Source organism: Eurypyga helias, unplaced genomic scaffold (assembly GCF_000690775.1).
Source record: "Eurypyga helias isolate BGI_N326 unplaced genomic scaffold, ASM69077v1 scaffold6173, whole genome shotgun sequence".
Lineage (NCBI taxonomy): Eukaryota > Metazoa > Chordata > Aves > Eurypygiformes > Eurypygidae > Eurypyga > Eurypyga helias.
Window position 1 is genome coordinate 28,275 of NW_010243051.1, and position 27,218 is coordinate 55,492.

At 43.3% G+C, this 27,218-nt stretch overlaps 1 protein-coding gene across 1 annotated transcript; it reads right to left on the reverse strand.

The window, feature by feature from the left end:
• Positions 1–334: 334 nt before the first annotated feature.
• Positions 335–24,492, reverse strand: LOC104507846 (transmembrane protein 110-like; the record flags this gene model as incomplete). Its single annotated transcript, XM_010149265.1, is given in 10 exon segments — positions 335–441; positions 1,176–1,299; positions 5,343–5,481; positions 9,574–9,680; positions 10,561–10,710; positions 11,580–11,657; positions 12,531–12,643; positions 18,741–18,862; positions 22,528–22,623; positions 24,422–24,492. Coding segments are annotated over 10 exon segments (1,107 nt in total), but the record flags the coding sequence as incomplete, so codon positions are not given.
• Positions 24,493–27,218: the final 2,726 nt, after the last annotated feature.

The window sequence follows — 27,218 nt, forward strand, 5'->3', positions numbered from 1 at the left end:
TTGCGTTTGACAGACTAGATCATAGCTTGTAATGCCGAAGTGTCCTCAGGATTAAGCTAAGCCTAAACTGAAATTAGTCGCCACAGTGTGCCAAGCTGTGTCCAACCGCCTTTTTTTTATTAAACCATTATAGTGAACACCGATCAACACATAAAAAGAAAGTGCATAATAAAAATTAATGTGGAAGTTGTACCCTTTGACATGAACCTATCCCCTACTTAATGACTTGCAGTAGAAATCAGTTATTTAAGTTTACAGCGAGTTTAGTGTAAGGGGCAGAAATCTGGGAAAACATTACAACAACCATCTGGGTGAGACACATCCATCACCGCCGTCAGCCAAAGACACTCTTGGCCGGCGCTTCTTTGGGTTTCTCAAAGACTGTTTCACCCCCTGTCCGATCCCGGCTGAATATGGAGGGTGCTGCAGAGCCCATTTGTTCTTGAAAAGAAAACCAGGAGAAACAATCAGTGACGTAGCACAACAAATCCGAGGACTAAAACCAGCGCTGCTAAAACATATTTGATAAACATTTAATTTCCCATCAGCTCCCCAAACCTTAAAAACACAGCACTCCTGTTCCAAGGACGGGGCGGCTGACAGCACCTGCAGGTGGTCACTACCAGTGGCTGGCAAGGTGCTTTAGAAATCCCTGCAAGGTGTTTCAGAAACTTGGGATCTACCGAGGTTCAGGCTATCGTGCTGAGAAGGGGTTAAAATTAATCATTTTCCCTTGGACTCTCCCACTGGTGTTGGAAAAGCAAACAAAACCAGAGCACCAGGGTTGTCAGAGCAAGCACCCACCCTTTTCTCTCTCACCTCCTGTCCTTTATCTCTCCCCTATTTTTGTTTCACCTCAAACACATCCAATTCATCTGAGAGGTCAGAAATCCCATGTTCTATGACCAACCTCCAGTTCTCAACACGGGCAGTCACTGAGGCCGACTGCGGGCCCTGGGCTTGGTGTGAAGCCCGGCGCAGAAAGCAAGGCTCTGCCCAGGCAGGCAGAGCGGTCACCCCAGGCACAGCCCTGTTGGCACCCGCAGGACGATGGACGCAAAGCCTGGGCACAGCCAGCACACCGCTGGCTGCTCTGTTGGAGGCGCACCCTGTCCTGATGAAGTTGATGTCTTACTTTGGAAGACTGCTTAATTGTTTCCATCAAGGAGACTTACCACACTGCTTCATCACTTGGTAGGTTTTGGATTTAATTTCCTGGTTTTTGGAAAGGTTTGCTCTGGCTCCTTTGAGGTCTTCTTCCTTCACCGGAGGGCGCTTCTTTTTCACAGGGGCTGGCTAAGAGAGAGATGTATTGCCCACACATCAGTGTTTCAGACACACCGGGAACAAAGCTGCCTTTACATACAGAGGGTTGCTCATCCAATACTCCACTATGTCATGAGGCCATACATTCAGCTACTCCAGATCTTTGCACAACCATGATTTTACCTGTCCTTCCCAAAAGCTGTTGCCACTATTACTGTTCTGAAAACGTCTTCTGACTGTACAGCCTCAGTCTACTCACTACTTCGTTAAGAAATTTGTCAGATTCCAAAGTCTGCCTTGATTTAGTTGGAATAAACTTAACACTTGTCCCATAGTTACCGATCTGAAATGTAGGGAAGAGAAGTGTCTGAGCACTCAACAGCGTTGGCTACAAGCATGTTCCAAACACACCTGAAACACTGGATTCTGAACCCAAAGAAGGAGAAGGAAATCTAATACAGAAACAGATGAATCAGGTGGTGCACTGGGAGGTCCAAGTGCTAATCTGTTTGCACTTTATCCTGCTACACGAAAATCAGGATAGCACGGGATCACATCAGCCTATTCCGGCCATTCAATCAGCACTTCAGAGTCAGACACAACGTCAATCGGCACCATGAACATTCCCTCTTCAGGTTACTCTTCCAAGGACAGACTGCCGAGGTCCCACCTCGTGGCAGGGTGCAGGGGCACAGGAGACACGATCGAAGAGATTGGAAGACCCGCACACTCCAACTTTTAACAGATTCGCACACCGAGCCTTCGAGAAACTTCTCTGACCATCGCTACATACGGGGGGGTTGTGATTTTTGGGTTCTGGCAGCAGTGAGCCCACTTGTACGTTCCTAGGCACTGCCTGTAAAGCTAAAAACAGTTGCGGAGGGGAAAAATTCCCTCAAGGCCTGCGAATGGCTGGAGCAGCAGGTCCCGGGGGGCTTGCAGAGACAGCGTGTGCATGCCTGGCTCCTGGCAGGGGTGGGACGGCTGCACTGGAGCCTGCGGCATGTTTCCCGCCGGCTGTAAATTCCCGGGAACGCTCAGAATAGCTCGCTGTCAATCCTGTTCGCATGTGTTACGGGAAACAAAACATTCACCAGACCTCTGGGGAAAGCGCTCCGTGAGTAGCCAAAGCAAGCAGGGGGAAAGGGTGGTGGCAAACCCTTCAAAGCTCACAATGGCCTTTGGTCGGTTACAGCCAGGGCTCCGCTCGCCTGTCTGTAATGAGAACTGGCCTGCGATGGGAACGGTCCGCCCATGACACGGTCACAGGCAGCCAGGACCGACCTGTGTTGGCTTCAACACGGAAAGGGAACAACCCCCTTGGTTTGTTAACAGGAACACGGAACCTGCTGAGGCCCTTCACCCATTACCGGCAAGAGCCAAGAACCGCGAGGCTTCTTTCCACCCGGACAAGGGACTTCCTGGGGCTGGGTAAGAAAAGGAGCACTTGAGATGCACCAAGACACAGCCAGGCTGAGCAGAACCCTTCCATTTCACCCAGTTATATTAAAATAAAACCTCTCATGCTTTGATTACAGGTGGATTTTCCAGTAGGATGGCTTCTATGGATTAGTTGGCTCCCAGCTAAAAAGCTACAGAGGAAGGTTGCTGTGAGCCAGAGGCGAACCCCAGACCTGCCAGCACCAGCAGCCGCCGGCATCGCAGCCGCAAGGCTCTCAAGACAAATGCATTTGTGAGCAGGGTGTGCCAGGAGACATTCCCAGCTGGCACAGCGTGCAGCCTGCGCTTTATCTCCTCCTGCCACGGGTCCAAGTGTCACTTTACAAGACACATGGCTGTTTCAGTCTCTTTTCTTCTTTGGAGTAAAGAAAATAAGCCAAACAGAGCACAACCCTTTGACCAGAATAACTCAGCTACCTGTGCTCTTACTCCCCATCCCACGCACCACCTAAAACTCACACTGGGGAGAGCTCTGCCGGGCACACGCAGCTTGTGTTGAAAAACATACACTTCTGTGAAAAAATTAGCTCAGAAATTTTGAGGTTAAGATCTCTTTGAAACACTTATCGGGGAACACAGTAAAACTAAACCGTCAGTTACAAAATGTAAAGTGATCAAACCCAAAATTTGAGTCTCAAAGAGCATATCCTGACTTAGAATTCTCAGTCACGCTCTCCCCTCTCCTGTGTGTTACTACGTTAAGCTTTACGGAGCAGCAGGCGTCAGTACAGCCGCACCCTTCCAAAAGTACTGCCAAAATTTCTAATGGTTGTCTGAGAAAGCAGAAGTCGCTCCTCCTGTGAAACATCCCAAACCAGGGCAGCGGGAATGGTTGGTCCCTTCCCACAGGAATAAAAATAGGGTAAACCAGTACATTTTAAAACTAATCAACCATGTGGAAGGCAACTGCTTTCCTCGTCCATACAATAATCCCTCCTTCCAACTTGTCAAAACATACGAACAGAGTGTTTAAACACGTCAACACAACCAAACAAGTCACACAGAGAAGAGCCAAGGTCACTGGTTAACGAGAGTAACCCGCTAATAAACTATTCCAAAGCTTATTGTTAATAGCTTATTAATAAGCTATTCCAAAGCTAAGCAAACCGCCTGTACCGGCGGCACGCTTGCGGGGCACCCTGCCCAAACGAAGCCAGCCTCACGCCCATCTCCCGTACCTGGGACATAACTGCGGCGCTCCCTCGGCTACCCCTTCCGAGGTCGTTTCCCGGCTTTGATTAAATCCAGCTTGTGAGCTCTGCCAACGCCTGGTGTTTTCCTCGACCTTATATAGAGCATCGCACATGAAGTCATTAGCCGGGTCACTTTCCCAAAGCAGAAGCCGGGATGACTCCGGCCCAGAGAGGCTGTTGTTGTCGAAAGGTTTATTCTTAGCGATGAGCAGGGTGTGCGGCACCCGCGGGGGGACGGAGGGAGCCGGGGCTGACGAGAGCAGACAGCTGTGGCAGGCGCGCCGCGGGGGAGAGAAGCCCCCGCCACTACAAAACCTCTTCCCAGGAGGAGTCCGTCAGGGCTCTATTTATAACTTTAAAAGGCAAAACTGCGCTATGGACGCAAAATTGACTTGGAATCCTCTTGACGGAGGGAACACAAAAAGGGAGCTGTTGTTTCTTTCCCATTGTAAGCAAATAGGCAGCGTCTAAAGATTACGCAAACCCAACATCAGAAGCACAACACTGTGCCCGAAATCGCTGTTGCTCCGGGATCTTTATCAGGAGAGTATTTTGTGCTTTTAGGAGAGTTAACACAGGATATGTTTTTAACCTTACAGCCCTATTGCTGAGCTTGCTCTGACACCACTCCGTGAAATCACTTCCCACTTACAGCACTGTTAGTAAGCTTACTCCTGTCACCCGTCACCTGTACAGGAGCAGCTCCCCCCGTCACAGAGAAATTCAGGCTTCCCCCCCGCACATGCCGACAGCAGTAAAACATTTTCCAGAACTTCCAACATTCCTTCTCTAACCCATTTTAATTAAACACTTAAAACCCCCAAACTCTAAGCATGAATTAATTTCTGTTAGTACTGGGAGAGGATTGGGTGGGGGGTTGTTTCCGTTTTTATATTTGTTTACATTAATTCTTTGCATCATACAAAAAAAATAATCAGCCTCTGTGACAGCATTCAACGCCTCCACAGAACCACAGCTCCAGCCGGGCATGTTGATACGAGGAAGGCAGATGTGGGGGACCTCCCAACACCTTCTCCCAGGAAGACTGACACTTGCAGCGGCAGAAATCTGCCCCGGCCTCTCCACAAGCCCCACCTGTGCTTTGCGGGGGCTAGAGAGAGGCACGGGAGGTAGAACATAACCCTTAGGAAAGCACTACATCAGTCCCACAGCGCGAGCGCCGCAGGATCGGACCATGGGATTTAGCAGTTGGGAACTGTCTCCCCAAGGCCTCCAGATGCCCATATTGCCTGAACCCTTTCCTGAGAAGAAAAGAGGTTTTTCTTGTCATGACTATCGGGTCGACTATTTGTAGGTTAAGACACAGTTCGGGGGTGACGTGCCAAGCCACTCCTTATGCTGAATTTGTGTGTTAAACCCACGGCTCAGTGAACTGGAAATGTTTCTGCAGCCCAGGGGTACCTTTCCGTAGGCCAACAAAGCCGAAGAAGCGCCAACAACTGCGCCTGCAGCTCTGAAGTTCAACTCCAGCAGAAGACCTGCTTCCCACAGCCGCGCATCATGAACGCCGGAACACGCTAACAAGCACCAGTGTGCAAATCTGTAATAAGTCAAACTTTATTGTAAACCATTATACAACGTAATTACATCAGATATACCCTTCAAAGTTTAAGGTAACACCACGGATTAAACAACATGGTCCAAACAGAGGGCAGCAGAATACAGCTGTTGGTTTTGCTCACATAGGCTACACTCCGAACTTACTGACAAACACACCCAACATTCAGTCAGTGTGCAAATCTGTAATAAGTCAAACTTTATTGTAAACCATTATACAACGTAATTACATCAGATATACCCTTCAAAGTTTAAGGTAACACCACGGATTAAACAACATGGTCCAAACAGAGGGCAGCAGAATACAGCTGTTGGTTTTGCTCACATAGGCTACACTCCGAACTTACTGACAAACACACCCAACATTCAGTTCGAGACGGATACCCACGCGAGACAAACACACCTACAAAAAGTCCCTTTTTTAAAGACACTGCAGTTTTACTTTGTAAAACCATAGTAGTCATTTTCAGTAAGTGAACTGGAAACTTTACCTAACGAAGTTTGCACGCCTATGCTGTAGATCTACTCTGACTGGATGTGGCCGAATTTGTTCGCTCTCATTACCGGTTTCTCCTGTAAAAAGCACAGCAAAGTTGCAAACACGGGTTAGTCAAGCACAGTGGCAGAAATCCCTCGCGAGGCCGCGCTCCCAGCAGAGCGCGAGCCCACGCCTCCCTCCCCAGGCGCAGCGGGAATCGGAGCAGCCGCCTGCAGAGGGGATCACTTTGCATTGCTCTAATTTGCAACTCAGTTTCTGAGTTTTCCCTGAAGAAAAGCTATAGTACATTTTAGTTAGCAACATCAACGTACAGCATTTACCTACTTAAAGTAAGACAAGGGGACCTGAACGTAATAAAGCCAGAACTTGAAAAATCACGGATCAGACGCCAGCAGTGTTTTAAGTTTATGCAGATGTGTCACAGGTCGGATACTAGAAACAGTTAATACACGTAGGTTGAGCATCTGTGGTAAATTTGATCCCTACCGATACTTCTGCGTCACTTCTCTAAGTTCCAACCCCTTTCTCTGACGTTGCCAGAATCCCGGGTTTTTAAGCACAGCCTGAACCAAGCCTTTGCCATGAGTCGTCCTGAAATACGGTCACCGGGCGCCGATGTGAGGATCACGCAAACGGCGTCGTGGTGTAAGATTACTACTGGTCCAACTCTTGAGGAGGAATTTATTTCAGACTGCACTGCCAATTCATTTCAACGAACAGTAAGACATAGTGAAGCACCAGGCACACACTTCCTTCTCACACACTCAAGCTCTTCAGTCAAGAGCACTTGTCCTACTTGTACCTACTGCAAGAACTCTAATTTTTAAGCTGCCCATTTTACATTTTCCATCTCTTTCACGATAGCAAAGAATGAATAAAAAAAAAAAAAACACCACCCCGGTTTTTGTTATTTGACTAGGGTTATGAATCCATTTTTTATCTTGGTAGAGAAAGTTAGAGCCATTTTTTCCCTTCTCAAGATCTGCTCCTCCTGTTACTACTGTGGTATTAAAAATACTTCTGTCTCTTTGGCTCACAGTGCTTTACTACATCATCTTGCTAGGCATATCAAAATCTCAAACCAAGTGACATTTAAGCACTTAAGACGTGAAAAATTAGGCATTCATATACCTGTGCTATAACTACCTTCAAGAAACTGCTCCATAGTGCTTTACACTGTTTTGTACTCGATCAGCAAGTCTGAGGTCTGCTCAAAACAAGTATTTTGACATGATTAAGGCCATAATTTCATACTGACACTTCACAGACTAAACACGAGACCAGGAATAGAAATCATTTTGATAATTTAAGTAACTGGAGAAGAAGAGGGAAAGGAAGATAAAAGGAAAGCTCGTACAGTTAAATTTGTGTGCGCTGCTCAGTTTTCTCTGATGGTTGACGGGGACAGTGATGGCTGCGCAGTGGTATGTAGCACATGCTGAATAGCTTTTATTTCACTAGCTGAAATAGAACAAATCCTATGCTAAAAAAATAAATGCTGACATTTGCAACAAGAGCCAGTCCCAGCTCTTAAACTCCTTTGGAAAAGTGAGCTGCATGAGACTATTCTGCTGATGAAAATGAGTTCCTTGAAGTACTGTGCTTTTGGAGATATGCGCCCGCCCAGTGGTACATAGTCAAGAGAAGATGAAAGTCACACAATCAATGAAAAAAAACCCCCAAAAACTAAAAAAGAGGCAACACTGATTAGGGACATTTCCCCATCTCCCCACCCCCCATCTCAGAATAACTCAATCGCGCTTCTGTTGTCACTAGTTTCTAGTTTTAGCCTAAAAGAAACACTTGTACTTAAAACTTATTGCAGTTATTACATCTCAGTGCACAGTAACAAAGGTCAGTGGCTCAACTAAACTCGCAAACGTTCGGTTTGGTAAAATGTCCCTTCTGGCCGGCCGGACACGCCGAGGTGCACCTGAAATCTCAGAGCCTGGCGTTCCCCCCGGCAGCCAAGCAGTGAAAAGGAATGCTGGAATAGTGAAAGTAAGTACGGGAGCGCACAGTTCAGTGTTTACTAAGGCCCATTTAAGTGGTCTGGATAATAAATCCCATTAAGACCTAGTAAATCTATAAAAAATGTAAAAAATCTTAAAAAGTTCTGAGCAGTTTTCCAATGAAACTGTTTGGTTTAAGGCGTAGAACATTTCCGATGTCCAGACACAACAGATTTGCAGTGAAGGTCTGTTGTCACCTCTTTGACACATCACCTTGTCCCGCACGAGGTTTGACTCCGCAAGCAAAGCTGTCGGAAACAATCATTTAGAAAAATACGCAAAGCAAAGGGATGTCACTGAAAACATGTCTGCTAGGTTTCAGACCTGCACGAGTCGTCAATTTTCAGAAGACAGACACTGAAAATCAAAACCATCCTTTAGTAACAACTGCATTATACCTCTCAGGGTTTTGGGGTTTTTAACTATTAAAGGATAATCGGACTTTATGGAAATTAAACAGGATAATTTTTCTTTTTAAGCATGTTAAATAGAAGATTGCTTTTCCAACAGAAAACAAGGGGCAGAATTCTTTGCACTGCTGTAGCACTGCTTCAATCAGATCACGGCCCTGTACTGCAGGCCCTGTGTAAGGAAAGGTATAAGGAATGTTCCACCTCCTCCGGGCTGTTCGAGAGGTATCCACAAGTGAGCTGTGGAAATAGCCATCCATAGATACTCAGTTCACCAATAATCTATCACAACAGATTTTCGTTATACACTAAAGTGCACGTTCATCAAATATGCAACCACCACCTCCTATTAAAAAAAGGTGTTTTCAAATTACGTGGTCAAAAGCACACTTAGGACTGCATTTTTAGTGATATTTGGTGACTTCAGCAGTTACAGAAAGCTCTTCCCTTTGTCTTAAACCAGGACACAAGGATAAATAAGATATTTCACTACAAATCTTTTGACCTGTTCTGCACAAAAAAAGGGAACTGCTCCCTTTTCTCTGACAAAGAGAATCTTAAATACACCTGTATGAAAATATAACTTAAATATAAAATAGTCAAATAGATTTGAGGAGACTTGGAAAAAAATCTTTGTTCCACCTATTAGTTCCATAGGTACCCGGTAGCAAGTAAACATCTGTACTTAAAAAAATAACGTTAAGTTACAGCTTGTAACCATAAACTATTCTGCTCTAGGAATTCTGCTGCAAAAGCCAGTTTTAGTAATAAAACACACTCCTTTAACTTAGTTGATGCTGATGCCTTTTTGAGAACCTCTTAAACGGTATCATCAGTCACCGCGAGTGAAAGATCGCTGCGTCTGTTCTCCAGGATCTGCCCCGCAACGTCAGACACAAATCCTGCCGGCGACGCATCCTTACCAACACGGCGTTTTGCACCCACCACGAACAGACATTCTTGCATAATTGGTCAGTGTGTCTGTAGTGCAACTGAACTGGAAGTCTTCCAACCGTCCGCATCCCGTCGGTCGGCCTTGCTTTTGAGTCAGTCTGGATGAAGCGGGAGATGCAATTGCAACATTAAAACCCACTGACTGAAGTTTTGGCCAGGAAACCTGCAGATGCACAGGCCAGGGAACGCGTCATACAGGCAGACCAAACCGATGCTTCTTCTTCTTAATGGGCTTCAAGTTGGTCAGTCTACGCAGGTCCTCTTCAGCATCCGATTCCTCCATCTCATCGTCCGCCGAAATAAGGATCTAAAAACAGATTATGGCTTCTGAGTAACATGGATCGAAGTCGCACTCTTTCTGCATCCCATTTTTAACCTTTTACGCTTGCAAAGGACCTGACCGTTTGCTCAAGAGCGAGCTCAGAGAGCACGGTTTGGATTTACTGCCAGTACTATCAAACGTCCCGCATCCTATCTGGAACCCCCAGTAAATTCTGCAGGATGCATGCCTATTCATCTCTGCGACAGTCACTGTCTCTAAACCCGAAGAAGCGATCCCAGCACCTCCAGAGCAGTGGGGGCAGCTTGCTGTTGAAGTGAGTGAGAACACAAAAGCTCTCTGCCCACACTGGTAACACGGCAGTCATTCTGTAAAGAGAACCCCATATAAACAGTGCTGCCTAGAACGCAGAAAATCAACATTAACTGACTACAGCTAAACCAACTTACCTTCAGAGACACCTCCCGTCCTTCGGTTGAACCGAAAACTGCCCACTTAATAGAATGTATAATAAAAAACGATGCCCAGGCAAGGTTGTAAATATCTCTCCAAAACCAGGCCATTGCCCCCATCAGCTTCCTCTCACTTTAACCCATTAACCCCTCTCTGAATTACAATTGTCTGCTAGTTTTATATTCTGTGTGGCTTTTTTCAGAAGCATTTGTAACACACTTCCCCTGTTATAATTAAATACATTATTATGTCTTCCTGTCCATCTGGAAGGGAATTAACTGCCATGAGTGGTGCAACAATGCCATTTTTCTGAACTGGTTTTCAACTCCCGGTGCTAGAAACTGCTGCCAGAGGTGCAGGCAAAGAAAATCAAGGCTAAGTTGGCAGTGTTACAGCGAAATCAATGGCATGAGGGATGAACTGGATCAATATTGCAGTAATTCACTCTACATACTTCTGACTCCGACTCTTCATGCGACGCTGCTCTCCTGTATCGGACTTTACTTCCATTTCTTGAATCTTGTCCTGCTTCCTTTTCTTCAAGTTTAGCTTTTGTCTTCCCTTTTTTCATAAGAAAATTATCTACAACCCAGAACATTAATGCCTGTTAAAGAGAAGGGGGAAGTGACAGTTCAGTCTCCCTCAGAGCAGCAGCATATGTTCGTTCGGTCCATGTTTGGACAGTTAAGAAAACTCGACAATAATTCTGAATTGGCCAAATAGGTAAGTGCCTTGTAAAAGCATACGCTCACATGGTTTACTACGCGTTGCACGGCTGCGCTAGAACAGAGCTACTTTGTTCCTCTGCAGAAGAGACGAAGGTAAGAAAAGTGATCGTGTGTTAACTCTGGATGTAGACATGTGAAGGGTTTAGGCAGACATTTCAGTGCAACAGACTTTCAGTTCTCAAAGGATAAAACCCATGCTTGAACAAATAAATGAAAGACAAAAAAAGTCACCAGCAGTTATTAAATGCAAGGACACCCACCACCTCTGGCTCTTAGCCCCTAAATCCCAGACTGCTGGAAGAGTTGACTTTGGGAAGGATGACTGTGCACTTGCCCTCTTCCTCTGCTCCATCACAAGTCAGGCACTGCTAGCTGCGGTCGGACATGGGACACTTCACACTACAGCTACGCTTAGACCGGCTGGTCCCTGAAGCAGATTTCATTGTCGTTATATAATCTCTGTGTCTGTATTTCAGTATTACGTTCCATCTACTGAAGTCATCAGGCCAAAGGGGTCTGTGACGCATTTCAGCACCTCTGCTGAGCCTGGTTTCTTGGCTCAGTATGGATTTCAGCTTTGTAAGATCTACATAACCAGACATTTTATCCTTTCTTCAACATCCTTCCCCTTTAAAACTTAACTCGAGCACCAAGGCACACTGCGCTTTAAGGACTAACGTTAATGAACACACGGCAGACAGATATCCAAGTAAACATCTCAGAGAAGCGTGCAAGTTGTACTAACATTAACAAAGAAGGGAACTATCAGCATGACGATAGCCAGCTCCAACTGGGGGTTCTCTATAGGATTCAATAAAGCTACCTGTGAAAAGAAAAGGATTAAGTTCAGATCATGGCAGCACGTGCACATAACTGGACTAGTAAGCGCAATTGTTCACGTACTAGCTAACACTGCAGAAATACTTCATATAAACCAAAAAAGGACAGCTCTGTAGAAAAGGAAAGTACTTAGGGCAGCTTATAAATTACCACAGATAAGTAAGTGGGGCTGGCAAGAAACTTATCGTTGTCATTTTTGTTTACAGAAGTCTGAAGAGCTGCGTTAGACTCGTCTTGAACATTTTAGAGCTGCGTGCTCGCCAGCAACATGCTTAAAGTTCCATCTTTAGAAGATTTAAACCGTTTTACAGAATACACAGTAAGGATAAGACAGTTCCCAGAGCACACAATAGGGACTAACTGGTTGTAATGGGCTATAACCCCACGCACCATCACTTTGAGTGTAACACTGCGCAAATTCTAGCAAAATAAACATTTATCCAGACATCCGCAGTGGCTTCACTAATCCTTTGCAAATTTCTAAAATTCTACAGTTTAGATCTATCAACAATGTCACGTATAGAAAATTCTTTAAAATACCACAAGAAGCAATACAAGACAGCCGTAAGTAAGGGCTAAAGAATTAAGAAAAGGAAGAACCACTTCGTAGCATCAAGAGCACTCAGACAGCCTAAGATTTTACATACTGCAGTATATAAAACCTCTCCAAATATGATGCCAGAAAGCTGAATCAGCAGTATCCTAACGAGAACATACCACTAGCGCAGAGTTAGAGGGCACTGACTGCAGACAGGTACGATGCCTGAGCCAACCTGAAGAACACTATTACAAGTCTATTACTTTCCAGCTTCCACCTGAAACTCTTGTGTCTGTAAAACGCAGTAAAAATACAAACCTCCTTCCACTGAGGTATAAGCAGCACTATGATGATGACGGTTTTCTCAAATGTCATAATCATTATGTAGAGCGCACACTGGCCCACCCAAGCACTGCACTGCACTGGGTCACCTGCAAGGAAGAAGAAGAGTTCAATATATGCACAGGGTTGACTTCACTTCACAGTCAACATTTTAGAAGAGCAGTATTAGAAGAAGCAGGGCAACTACAGCCTCTTAAAGTGCCTTCTCCAATTTCCTTAGTGCTGCTCCGTCCCCTCCCTCAGCCTTACCCACCTTTCAAAAAGTACCCGTTAGAAACGGAAGATAACAGGACTTTACCTGATTCAGCAGTACCTGGTTATACACTCACTGTTTTACAGAATCTGATAAAAGCAAGACAGGTATAGTTACATTACACTTGTTTCTCATCAAATTGTTATTTTTGACCCTCTATCATGGAGTATTAAGTTTCTTAAAAGGGAAAAATCAAGGGAAACGTAGCTGGGAAAAACAATATCTCCCTTCAGTCTACATAGAAATGTGAAGATTTTTGCCATCCTCCCTAGGCTACCTTAAACATACTACTCTTCCTCCCTACAAAGTTAGTTACCATAGCTAACTACTCATACCTGAAGCAACAGGTGCAAGAGTCGCTATGAAAAACCTAACTGAACAAAAAATTAAGGTCACATTTTAATCTGAAAGGGTCACCCATGGTGACAGAGTGAAAACCTGGGTGCATTAACTTATCTGCCGGGGCAGGATGAAGGCCACAGATATTTGAACATGAACACTTATGTAGACTATTATACTCTATGAAAACAAGAGGAGGGAAAAGAAGAAGGAAAGAGGACTGATATGGATAACAAGCTTTGGAGGTGAGCTTAAGGCAGTGCTTCACTGGAAAACAAAAGGAAGCTTTGGCGAAGGAGAAGTTAGCTCTTTAGTCTTCACAACAGCCTCCTGCAACATCTTCAAAGGCAGCTTAAAACTTTTAGCCTGAAGATGAATAACGGGCAATGGAAATTCAGATGCCTTTATGCATCTGTAATGCATAATGGATAGTTGCTGCTTCCTTTTCTGGAACGTTCTGAAAGGCTTTCGGTATTAATACTTGGTAACAGCCTTGAGCCTTACTGTTGGCTGCTTAAACATCACAAAAAAACTGACAAATCAGACTGGAGTCCAACACAAAACTTCCTAAACAAGTCTGATAGCAAAAGCTAGTGACAACACTCAACAGTCCATGAGGAAAATGTTTACAGTGCTCAAGTTTATAGTTATATACCACAGCTTACGGCTTCTGTTGTAAAATAAAAAGATCAGAAAATTTGGAAGGGGGAACACCAGTAATTCAGAGCCGAGCAGCTGTGACCCCTCTGAAGGGACAAGGCCTGAAAATAATTTGAAAATTAAATTTTAGCAATTAATTTCTGTACTCCACATTTTTATTAGCACTCTAGTTTTCTTTGTTAACTAGCACACATGAAAAAAACCCAAACCAATCTAGCTTTAGCTGCAGACTTACCAACGAAACTTTACCAGTGTATTCTAAGCTCTTTCCCAACCTGTATATAATTCCTAAAAGCAAAAAACCCTATAGCAATTGTGCACCTAATTCAACTCTGTCACATGAGATTTTGTATGTCCAAGAGTTGTGGAACTCTGTATTCACAGTGTTGTGCACTATCACCAATGAACATTTTCTTCCATAATGTATTTGCAGGGAGGGGTGCTGGGTTTTGGGTTGAGGTTTTTTGGTCCATGACTGAAATGAGTAGCTGTGTATATTAAATTCTACTTGAGGATTTCTGTGTGCCCTATCACATGTACAAAATTATCTCTCGGCTGTGTTTACAAGCGGGGAGAACAGGGATGCTGTCTACTTTGAATCTACCAAGTCTCTTGACAGTCTCCCAGTAGCATCCTTGTAGAAAATTTGGGGAGATATAGACTGGATGGGTGGACATAAAATTCTGAAAGGAAAGGAAAAAAGCTTTCACAAAGAGAGTGGTTAAACACTGCAGCAGGTTGTTCAGATGGGTTCTTACATCTCAGACCACGGATAAATTAAAAACTGGTCTGGACCATGCCCTGAACAACCTTCTCTAGCTTGAAGTTCACCCTGCTTTGAGCAAGAAGTTGGATTAGACGACCTCTGGAGAGCCTTTCCAACCACATTTTTTCCCCTGTGCAATTCAGTAGAAAAGGCAGAAGTTAATAACATCACCACATCCAGGGTCTTCCCAAGAATATCTGGGACATTTGTACATTCAAAGATTCAGTACACAAACTCAAATCAGAACCTTAATGTTCATGCCATAAAGCTCTAATTTAATTTTGGAAGTCTCTGACAGTCTCTCTTGAATTCTGATTTTATACCTGTCATGTATAAATTATATGTCTAGAATAAACTAGCAAATCAGTAGAAATCTTGTTACTGCAAGAAAAACGCACTAAGACTGAAACTGAAAAATTTTGAGGCTTCAGCAGTGACAGCTGTAGCAGCGGTTTTGGAAGTGCTGGACAATGAAAAACTAGTCTGTACTAGCACAGGCTACTTCCATCAGCCACTTTGTAGAAGCACGTTTATAGACAGCTCTTCAGCAGAAATCCTGTGATTCCCTCTACTCTGTACCTTCTCTGTTCTTCAAATCCTGAGAAGCTTTCCTATGCAAATGCCAACTCCCAGAACTATTCCAAAATAAGTTTCAAAAAGTTCTGAAGTAAGAGCAATCTACCCTACATGACTACAAGGAAGGGGCTCTGTAAGGTGCAAGGAAAGAGTTAGAGGGAAAAGACGCATCAAACACAATTTCTAAGCTTTGCCATCTGAGAAGCAAAGACAAGCAGAGACCACGGCACGATTTAATTGCCACGAGTTCATTGTCACCAGGAGGGATTTAGTCACCTGTTTTCTACTCGCAGCAGCTAAAGTAGCCTAAGACAAGAAGGGAAGGGGAACGCAGGGAACATTCTTCTCAGTACAGATCATGACTGCTTTTCTCCTCTTTACATACTGGAAGGTACTAACTGATTCTGCACTTCTACTAAAACCCAGCTCCTGATGTAACGAATCTGAAAATACAAAACTAGAAATACAAAGACAAATCTAATAAACTTGAAAATTCCAGCATAAACAAGCTCTTGCGGGAGCGTCATGCTACTCGGTTTCTAAGTCAGCGTGTGGTGCTGTTTTTCTGTACAAACAGCACCATTTCCAAATGCTGATATTTCGGTATCCAGTCCTTCCTTGAGGCATTTATGCTTAAAAACTACCCTCCATATAAAGGAGAGGCTTTTAAAACCAGCAGGACACTGCTATTTTTGTGACAGATTCAAGCAATGAATCACCAGGGATCAAGTAATAGAGCTAAGAAGGGAAATGAGCTCACAGCGAGAATTAACTTGAGACAAATGATTATTTAGGCTCTAGAAAGACAAACAACATCGCCCAATCACAAGGAGAGACTTGCTTTTTTGGGGGGGAGGGGGGGCCTTGTTTGTTTTCCCACAATTGTAAACAAACTGAAATCACGCCGATCTCCAAGCTGAGGACTTGACTTCCCCACTTCAACTAAAATGCCACAAGTCTCTGATACCTTTTGGTGGTACCTCACCACCCACGTATGCCAAACGTCCATCCACAACTTCTAAACACACCTGCGACCCCACAGGACCACACTGAAGCCCTCTCTTCTACCCTACTTAATTGTTTTAAAGTATCTTCTGAAAAATAAGAGTTTTCTTGGGGCCAAAGTGAAAAATTTTAAATAAAATGGAGATCCGAGGGTTTTCCCTTCAGAAACAACAATAGTATTTAACAGAAGAGGGCAGCAAACCATCTAATGCAACCTGTCCTTTTTAGACAGGTTTCTTACATAGGGTCTAACCTTATTGCACGGCCATCACTAGGAACTTTCCATCTGCTACCTACTTCTCTTTATACCAGCAGCCTCTCCCACGTGATTAATGGAAACCATTTACAACATGCTTTTTAACAGTCCTCATGACAGCTTGATTAAAAAAAACCCACATTAGGGACAGAACAGCACATTAATGAAGGTACAGAAAAGAGACTGTCACTAATAAAATGATCTGATATCGGAAAGAACAACTAAGAAGAGAGGAATTACATAATTTCAAACCTCACTTACACACACACAGAAGAAATACTTGATAAACAAGTTGATTGTCATTTTGGGTTAGGAGATCTGAAACGCCTAATGGATCAGTCGCAGACCACCTCCGCAGCAGAACCCAAGTAATAAGTTCATTTTTTTTATTTTAAGAGCTTAGTTACTGCAGTCACAGATGCCTCATAACTAATGAAAATAAAACCAGGTTCATTTTAGAAGTCAGTAAGAGACAAATTTCTGGAGAGTGAATACACTCCCCACATCCTCCCATCCAGCCAGGCCACTTATTGCTAAAAGGACGTGAAAAAGAGAGAGGAGAACAGATTACACAAGAGAAACCAGAATGCTATTAGGCAGACATAAAGCCTAGTATTCGACATGATTACAAGTACCTACCTATAATTGTAACAGATACACCAAGTATTTTTCTGCTGAGTGGAAAGCTGATTTTATGTGGGCTGAAAGCTGTTCAAACATCTTTAAACGGCTTCAAGCCAAATCAACAATCAGAAAAGGGACCTTGAGTAATAGGTCTGAAAGCTCAGTCAGCTGGTGTAGCTCAGCAGTGCCCCGGCTCTTCCCTTGCCCTTTTCCCTTCCCTGGGCATCGGTGCTTACCTAATCCCTTAGGGACCCAAGCCTGGGGACTGATCTGGAGGAACTGTTTACTTTTCTACATATGGTGAAATCTTGTGCTCGTTCAGCTCTCCGCACCAGTTCCCTGAATAGTCAGATGTGCACCAGTCCAAGGAAAAAAAAGAAGTGGAAATTTTGGACCATGGCACATGGGAAAAAAACCCAGATAAATAGTGTTGTGGCAGTGCTGATTTAAACCGCTTCAATGGTCATAAACTGCGCCCTAAAAGATACACACATCTACATAAATCTAACCAAAAATGACCTAGTGTTATAGGTGGTCGTTTCTCCCAAGACAGACGCTTGTCATCACCTCTGTTTTAAGCCTCTGCCATTAAAATAAATAGAAATTAATGGTATCTGATTTAATTACAAACTTCCCAAGCTTTAAAGTACTTCAACTTGACAAGGCCTTTATTTGTTTATTCTTCATTCTGTCAGCCACTTGGGATCATTAAAAACAAACTTACCAAAAAACCAAAAAACCTACCAATGATAATTATGAAACTGCTGTGAAAGTTTTACTTCGTTAGGCAAATATTACTTTAACATTTTTCCCCCCAACCACCGGGTTTGCTGTTTGCTTGTTTGTCTCTCTGCTGAAGAGCCATAGCGCTCTCGTAAGACAACCCCTCACCCCATTCCTATCTCACGGAGCTTCACATGTAATTTTTAGCATCTATACAGAACCTCCATTCCCAACCAGCCAGACTAAGCAGTCTGAAAACAGCAGGTTGAACAGAATTAAATGGTGCTGTTGAGTATGTACGATACTCAACCGCACCTACAAAGCCGCAGTTTCGGCAGATGAGTGGAATTCTTCAGTGGGTAACGTAATGGAAGATAAAGCCCCCCCCCCGAGTGATTTCACTAGTCTATCCTCCAGCCTGTACGACAGGCACAGGCATGTTTCATCAGGGATACGAGCCCTCCGTGCAGGAGTTGGAGCGACTGCCCCTTGGGGACAAGCACAGGCCATCCTGCCGGTCCGTTCACTGAAGGTGTGTGGTTGTTTAGTTACAGAGGGCTGGCAGAGCTCTCAGCCCACATCGTCAGCCAACGGCATGTGGTTCAGTGAAAGCTTTAAGAGGAAATGACTTCGCACCTAGCATTCATCTGAAAGTGTTTCAGAGTCAATTTATCATGCTGTTCATTTCTCCCTGAAATTAGCCAATATCATGATTTTTTCAATCACTCCTAAGAAAATAAATATTCAGGCAGTCGTTCCAAACTGACTCAAGGCTTAGAGACTTGCTGAGCATTCCAACACGGGAGGGTGCGTGCCGAGATACAGAACCAAAAAAAAACCTCCTGACAAGTGAAATATCAAAGTGACCACTATAATCACTGTAAAATTATTTGTATAGTGATTTTACGATGATTTAACCACTAGCTGAAAGGTTCTGAGGTTCTATCCTGAAAATCATTTCGGTGCAAGAACAGAAACATTTACCGTATTCCCCAAAGCGCAGGGACTCCCACTGCTGCCACTCCACAATGCTGCTGACTGCACGTATGCCAATGTAGATTAACAGCATTCCTAACGTGGCATCTAACAGGAAGTTGATGAGGTACCTGAAAGGGAAAGTGTAAAAGAAAACAAGGAGCAAGGGTCCATTTTCCACAAGTTCAGTGTGTTTTAACACCACGATTGATAAAAGATCTCTAGATACGTTGAAAAGCCAGAGCATGGAGAATAATCATTTACCCACTTCTGTAATTACACAGTTTGCCTAAATCTTAAATAGTTTTAGAAGACTCTCATAATTTTGCTTCTGTCCTTAATCTCCAACTTCTATTTTCGTGAACCCTGGTGTGTGCATGCCTGTACTCTATATAAACCCCAAATTTAATTTTACTCCTTTAAAACCAGATTTCCTTTCACCAGTGCTCAGTTAATTCTGCATGGGTAACCTGTATTTGAATAAAACCAAAGAATAAAAGGAATAAAAAGACATTATCTTAAATACACCTCAAGGAATTACAATGTAAAAAACCCAACCCAACAAATTTTCATTCTGAGGGGGAAAGACACCACAACTTGACAGTTTTTCTTGCTCAAGGGAGCCCCCTCCCAGCCTCAACAAGGTGCCGTGAGCAGTGGGAGAGTGGAGTCACCATCGAGGCCAAATTTCAACTCAGTGTTAGGAAGAAAAGTAATTTACTTTCTTGCACTTCAGTTCTTGTCCAACAAACATTTGGAAGAATCAGGAACAAGCATTCTCAGGAAACAAAACCCTGAACTAAACCACCCCTCAATGGACACACAATTGCTGCACTACTAATTTTATTGTCCCAACAGCAGCTTCTGGGATCTGACCTACTCAAGAAACTAGAGACTTTCAAATTAATTCTTAGGTCCATTAAATGGTGCAGCAGAAATTCAGAGCATTTTGTAAGTCAGTTTGGTTTATTTACTCTCACTGACTTAAGCTGAACAAAACAGCAGCTGAGAAAGAGCCAGCTATATGACAGACAGTAAATCCCTGGGTTTGAGATTCTTACTTGGTGATTCCATATACTCAGGATAAACTCGACAGTCTATAGGAACTTGTGTGAAGGGATAAAAATAGCAAATTAGAGACCTATGGGCTGCTTCTGGCTGCAGAGACAACTCCACGTGGACAAAACAGTATCAAAGTGGAAAGCAAACACAGAATATGTGCATTCAAAGCAATAAAGCAGGAGCTGTTCTGGCCCTCAAAATACCACTCCAGAGCTTCTCAAAATCAAAAATGAGGTGGACATGCCTTGCCTCAGCCAAGACTTATCCACCACACTTCCTAAAAAATAGTTATTTTCTAATAGTTGTGTGGCAATTTAGAGTTTTAATGAACTTTGTATTAGAGAAACGGTCAAATGAAGGTTTAGTACTTGGCAGAGGAAGCCCGACAAGCACAAGCCTACACGAGACACTGTGAGGCCACAAGAGGCTGCTGCAGGTCCACAGACAGCAGGAGTGGGGAGAGGTGCCAACACCGATTCCACGCCACTGCGGCTCACGGCGCCGGCCAAGCGACAGTCCCAAGCGTGCGGGGCTGGCTACCTGCGGGCAGCACGCTCGCTCTGCCCTGCGCCACGCTCCCCCGTGAGCCGGGCGCTGCCTCAAAGCCAGTCGCTGCCACTAGCGGGGGAATGCGTTTGGCCGAGAGCTCGGCGAGCAGGCGGCTGGGGTCCGTACAGCCTCCCCGGAGCGCGGCGTCCAGCCAGCCGAGCACCCTGCGCTACAGCGGCGGAGAGCGGCTTGCTGCTTCTAGTCAGAACTCTTCACCCACCCACCCATCTGCCGAGGTGCTTCAACAGATGTTTCATCAGCTCTGATACTATCCCACACCTGCCAGAATTATCACTGTACATTACCAAACTAACAAATGGCAACTTCCAATTGCAGTTCTTCCCAAGCTTTGAGCCACAAGGTTTTCTAAACCCACATTTTCTGGTTTTGTTCAGAAAGTAACCCACAAACTACAGAACAGGGAAGAGCAGAAAGCTATCCATGTTTGAATCTGCTGAGGAAAATGATCTTTATTTGAAGTCTCGGACAGAAACGATGCCTTTACTCATTAAGTTCGACCCACTTCCACACTGAAGATCTGTTTTTCCCAAGAACGGACAAGTGGCTTTGGCTGATGCAACATGTTATTTTTTCTGCTAACAAGGAGGACCTACACCCTTGTCTGAGGAAATACACTGCTCCAGATTGCAATTTGTATTATCCTGGGAATAGTGAATAACAGTTCATAGACACAGAATGGTTTGGGTTGGAAGGCACCTTAAAGCCCATCCAGTTCCAACCCCCTGCCATGGGCAGGGACACCTTCCACTAGACCAGGTTGCTCAAAGCCTCCCCTTCATCCTCTTTTTTGTGTCATGTTACAATTACATGCAAAGTGGCACTGGAAAATAAAGTTATGTAGACCATGGTAAAACATGTAGAAGAGAATGCACACGTTACCAAACCTTTTATTTTGAAAACTCAGTACACAGCACTAAGTTATTTTTAATTTTAAAATATTGTAATAAACTATTGAACTTCAGCTTTAAACTGGCAATTTCAGACATGCTCTGGCTAGCTTACTTGAATATATACTTTCATATATAAAAATGGAATGAAAGCAATTTGCACCTGACGGCTTTTAAATCCATCAGGAAATTCTCAAATCAGTAAGCAAGGAAAATCCTCCTGTGATGCCTGGTATTACTGAAACTGCCCTAACCAGAACAAACTGTTCAGTTAGTGTGTTAAAATCCATGCCTTTTCCCTACCAAAATCTGTGTGGTGAGAAGAGAAAAGCAGTGTTTTACTTGCACATTTACAGCACGTAGGAACACAAACGAAACCGAGGAGGAATAAGGGAAATAAACCAGGCTTGTGAAGCAACACTCCTTTGTTTACCAAAGGACTACAGTGAGCAGATGCCATTGAAGGAACTGGATGGGTTTTAAAGGGCAAATTACTAGGCTTTTAAAAGTAATTTCACAGCTTCTGTTACCAGGAATGTGTAAGCTGCTTCGAGCAGGAGCTCTATCAAGAACAAACCCAAACAATTACCATTTACTTCAGGAGCTCCTGTAAAGAGCCAGATAGGGTCTTAGTCATAAAATCTTCAGGTTTAATATACTACAGCGAAATGCTTATCTACTTAGTCACACTGCTCCAAGCGTGACATTGCAAAATTAATTTTTGTACTAACTGCCTGGGTACCGAGCAAGATTTCCTGCTTTTCACAAAATGAAAATAATACTGCAGTAGCTAATGTAGGGTTTAGAAGAAAATACAAGGATGAATGATTGTTTGCTAAATATCCCTGAAAGCAACCTACCTTTAATATAAAGCCCTGCTGCAGTGAACAGTGCAGTTGGAGGTGAGTGTACACAACCTTTTATTCATATCCTCCGGTCCCTAGCACCTCCTCCAGTAAGGCAGCCTCATATTATGACCTGCATCCTAAGTCCTCATTCATTAACTGGAGAGGGAGAAGTAGTAAGAATTCAACCTCACTCTAAAATACGTACACACAGCCCAGAAAAAGCTCTCCCAGATCCTGCCAGCCATGAAGTGAGACAGCAGAACTGTGATCCTTGACTAACTAATCTTAAACCACAGGTTTTTGAAAGCAATTGATTTTCACCATGAAAACTGCATTCTCAGCTATATCTTGCATTATTGTCCACGTACACTATCAAACTCCACTGCAGAACTTCCATAAAGGCCAATTATTCTGAAATTATAAACTCACAGTGAACAAGGGTCTTCTTCTGTAAGGTCTGACAAGTAGACATTTGCGAAGTGGATGAACAACATCCCTATGGCTTGCTTGGAAGTATCTAAAAACCTGAACAGAGTTAAAAAAAAAAGTTTTTAAGAACACAAAATTGTTTACAACACAGTCAGACATTGTAAATTTATGTTAATTAAAATTCCATCTCAATTATTAATTTTTTTCTTCAAAAGATAACACCAGAACGATAAATTGTCATAATATTAGCTTTCTTAACAATATTCTATTAAAATTCTGCCCCCCCCTTTTTTTAAATATTGCTAAAAATAAACCAAATCATATTAACTTAAAACCTTACCACCATAAATTTAAAGTCAAGGAATATTCTCGGTATCATACACATTATCCAAGAGCTTATCCTCACTAAATCTAAGTAAGTCTTTAACAAACTCCTGTAAACAATGAGTATCCCAGCCTCACTAGATATTTCAGTCCTTTTACGTTTATGCATTTTTAGCAACTTTATGGCATGGACAAATAAAATCCTCATCATGTGCTTGTTGGTGAACAACTTAATAGCTCGCCAATGATTCCTTTATAGTATTTTGCTAAAAAGCCAACATATTTTTCACCTGAAAGCATAAAAGAGTCTCACTGAATTATATCTGAAGTGCAACCGCTAGGACGATGCCGCAAGAGAATTACAAACTTAAAAGCGTTACCTCCAAGCAGATGACAGAGTTAGAGAGAAAATACTTTGCTACTTAAAGGGAACATATAAAACACCCACTTAGGTACTGATGCAGTATTGACTCCAGGCCTTTCCATTCTTTTACCATCATCATCCTTTGCGCAAAATCAAACCTTCCAGTGGATGTTTTATTAAGTGTTACATATAGGAACCATGTCAGAAGCATTCTGTAGGCAAAGTTTATATGAACCAACACCCATTTTGCCTGTTGTTTCCACGTCTAAAGAGATGCAAACACCCCAAGAGATCCAGGCAACATTTTATCACTGAATTCATCTCCCCTCCCTGACAATTTTGTCTTCAACTTTATTCTCTTGCGCTCCCAACACAGAAAGCAGAGTGTTGGATATGAGGCAGGAAGCCATAAGTTACTTATCTAACCAGTACACCATACTATAAATAACAAAATTTGAGTCCCAGAACAAGATTCTTTGCTTAAAAATTAAAGGCCGTCACCACAGTACTCAGAACGTCAGGCTGAGGTAGACTGCACTACACAAAGATCTTGTACTTATTTTTCAGTAAGATAAAGGTCAGCATTAGTTATGAAAAGCAGCGTTGTGTGAGATGAACCTCAACCACTGAACCCTCCAAACAACTGGAATGGCAGCTTAACATTTAGACCAGGTTCAAAACTAGCACAGGTTATGTTGGTGTTGCTACAATCAAACAACATTTTAAAAGCAATAAAAACAAATGTACGTTTTGGAACTTGTGTTCTTTTATGGCTTATGTATTTCTATCTTTTACCACACTGTTTTCTATCTTACACACAGTAGGATAGCTACAGAACACGCATTTTCTTTGAGCCCAGCGAGTTGCTTCCTGCAAGCTTGTCGATGTTCAGCTGCCTTGTAGGGCATCTCTAAATTTCCAGCTTCAGGAGGAAGCACAGCTTGAAGCTTTATGTCTACATGCACATCTCTATAGAGATTCCTGGAAGGGTTTAATAAGAACGAACTAGCAGGGAAACACACAGAAAATAACTTTTACCAAAATACATGAATCAATGACAACTTTTTTAGTTCCTCACTGTTGGTCACCAATTCCTAGTAATCACTTTTTTTCAAAAAAACAAAAACAAAAACCCACCATCATTCCTTTAATTTCTGAAACGTGCAAGAAGCAAAAAAAATTAAGAACAAAAATGCAGAAACATACCATATCCTCCAGGGACGTCTTTCATGCTTTGGTTCTCTGAAGCGTTTTACTAAGAAAAAAGAAAAAGAAAATATTGAAGACAATCAGCAACTCCCAGACCAACAAAAACATAAAAAAAAGTGAAAGCAAATCATCTTGCAGAAGCTTTAATTAATTAGATCTTACGCACCCACATTTCCCTTTAAAAATGTATCATTTCAGACTGATAAAGAAACCAGCTCCCTTCCATCACCTCCCGTTCCCACAGATCCATCTCCTGACTGCCAATACAGCTCACGTGAAAAAATCACCTATTACCAACCACCAATTCACTGGCCTTCGCTTCTGTGACTGGCCATCCAGAAAACTTAATTTCCCATAGTAAAGCAGGTGTTAGAAAAAGCCGTTTCTTTTGCTCACTGGAGACCAAAAGTCAAATTGGGAAGTATTCTCGCAATATGGGGGCAATTTGTATCTTCAGAAATGAACCAAGTGAATTAGTACCAGGACAAATATATTCTCTGACAAAGTATATTTATTTTATGGACGACAAATCAGACTTCTGTGGGCAAACTGAATTGCAAAAGGAAAGCAGCACAGGTTTTTTTTAGTTGGATAATCCCTTCACAAACAGGTTGAAACTTGTTAACATATTAAAAACAGAAAAATCTAGTATTAAAATTAATGCCAACTATACAAAGCCAAACAAAACAGTTAAATTTGACTACTTCAATCCTGATGCAGCTTATAATAGAAACTATTTGGATATCTGACAGAGAGCTGCTCCGCACACCCAAAAAGGCGTGGGAGCCCAAATGACACCCTGCCCATCCATCTTCCCAGGAGCCATCAGCCCACCCCACAAGCCCCAGCAGAGCAGAAGCCCAAAGGCAGATGAGGGAACACAAATTAAGGACCCAGAGGAAGGGATGGCTGTCCCAGGCAAGCCTCAGCCCCAGGGCCAGGGGTGACACCCACCCTGGGGAACCAGCTCCGGAGCACGTTTGGGAGGAGATGGGTCAGGGCATTGGGGTACAGGACAGGTATGGGATGCAGGGTAAGAGCGTTTTGCGACTGCATAGGACTTGCTGTGGGTTTGTTCAGGGGACGATCCAAAGGCAGGGAAGGAGCTATAGGGGGATAAAAACAGATGCTCATAACAGTGGCTGATCCACGCACTAGTACAGATTGATTTGCAGTTTGTCCTGTCTTCTTCGGAAATTCCATTTCTAACTCTTTCTGGGAAAAAAAGCACCTTTTCCCTTCTGGGAGCACATGCTCAGCTCTTGGACAAGGAGCCATGGCAGCGTCGCCTCTGCCAGACCTTGCCTAACGCCATAAGACAGGTTTATTTTCTCTTACAGCTGTAAGATACTTATTCCTCATATATCCCAGAGACAGACCAAAGATGACGGCAACGGGAAACCTTTCACTAAGGATGGGTTTTATATAAGGGGTTTACTTCTTCTGTCCAAGCTTCAGCGTCACTTGCCAGTTCCTTCAGCCTAAGTCTGGAAAAATAATTATTTAGGCCATTATTTCAGAAATTCTCTCTTTAAAAATAATTCAGCCCGATTTCCCCTCCTCCCCTTCAACTTGCAGGAATTCTGTCTTTAAAGGCACAGACCACAGCAGGTACAGGTTGGCAAAACATCAATCGGCGTTTTGACCTGCCTCTCCAGGAATTAGCAATGAATTCTCCAACAGGTTGCTGGATAAGTTACACTTATCTAGCTTACAAGCCTTTAAAACACATTTTGGTTTATGAACCAATTACAACTTTTTTCCACAAATGAGGCATTTTTTTCCCAAGCCACCCACCCTCCTACAATACGCATTAATACAATAATCCAAATGCCTTGAAATAACTAAAAATTCACCTCCAAGGTGGAGGGGCAGCACTTGCAGGGAGCACCAAGCTAACAACTCGCTATTTCACTGCCCTGTTACTGCTTCCGACAGCGGAGAGAAACTCTTCCACCACCACATACTACAAGCATTAGAAGTTAAAAAGTGACAAGGGGAAAAGACCACCCATTTACACCAACGGTGAAGTCGAAATAGCAACGTTTGCCAGCAGTTTTCTCTGTGAACAGCATGCCATAAATATAAAAGTTCCAATAGAACAAGCAAAACCCAGCGAAGTTAACCAGTTTGCTGTTGATGACAAGCCCTCCTCCAGCCATGGATCGCTTTAGCTGGCGTCACTTTTGCACAACAACAGGAAGCCACAGAGAATCACAAAATAAATGCAAGAAACACAAGTTTCGCTTTGCTGTGGAGTTTGTGCAGACAGAACAGAAATTAAACTGGTAAGACTTGGCATACTTTGGGGATGCGTGTGCGTGTGGAATTCCAGGCTCAGCCTTTTGTCTAGTATTACTGTGAAGAAGCTGTATAAGCCTGGGAATTCACTTCTTTCTCTGAAGTATTTACAAAAAAATATCACTTTGGAAGCAGATATTCAAAATCTATTCGACTAACACCATTTAAAATTTTATCTCCATTGAGAAAAAGGCTTCGGAAGGGCCCTGTTTCTCTGGCCAATTCTGAAAATGTAACATTTCATCTGAGTTATCATTGAACAGGAGCGTTAACTTTGAAAGCCCCTGTGAAGGCCTCTTGGGAATGTAGTAAGTGGCTGATCACATCACTAACTTCTGCCCCCCGAATGAAATGAGACAATCTGTTTAACTGCTTTAGGAGCTGCTACCTGATGAGTATGTACCTGCACACTGGAAGATCCCTACGAAACGGGGTTGTTTTCTCACCCTGGGTTCTTGCAGGTCTATGCAAAAAAAATCAGGTATTTCTGCCA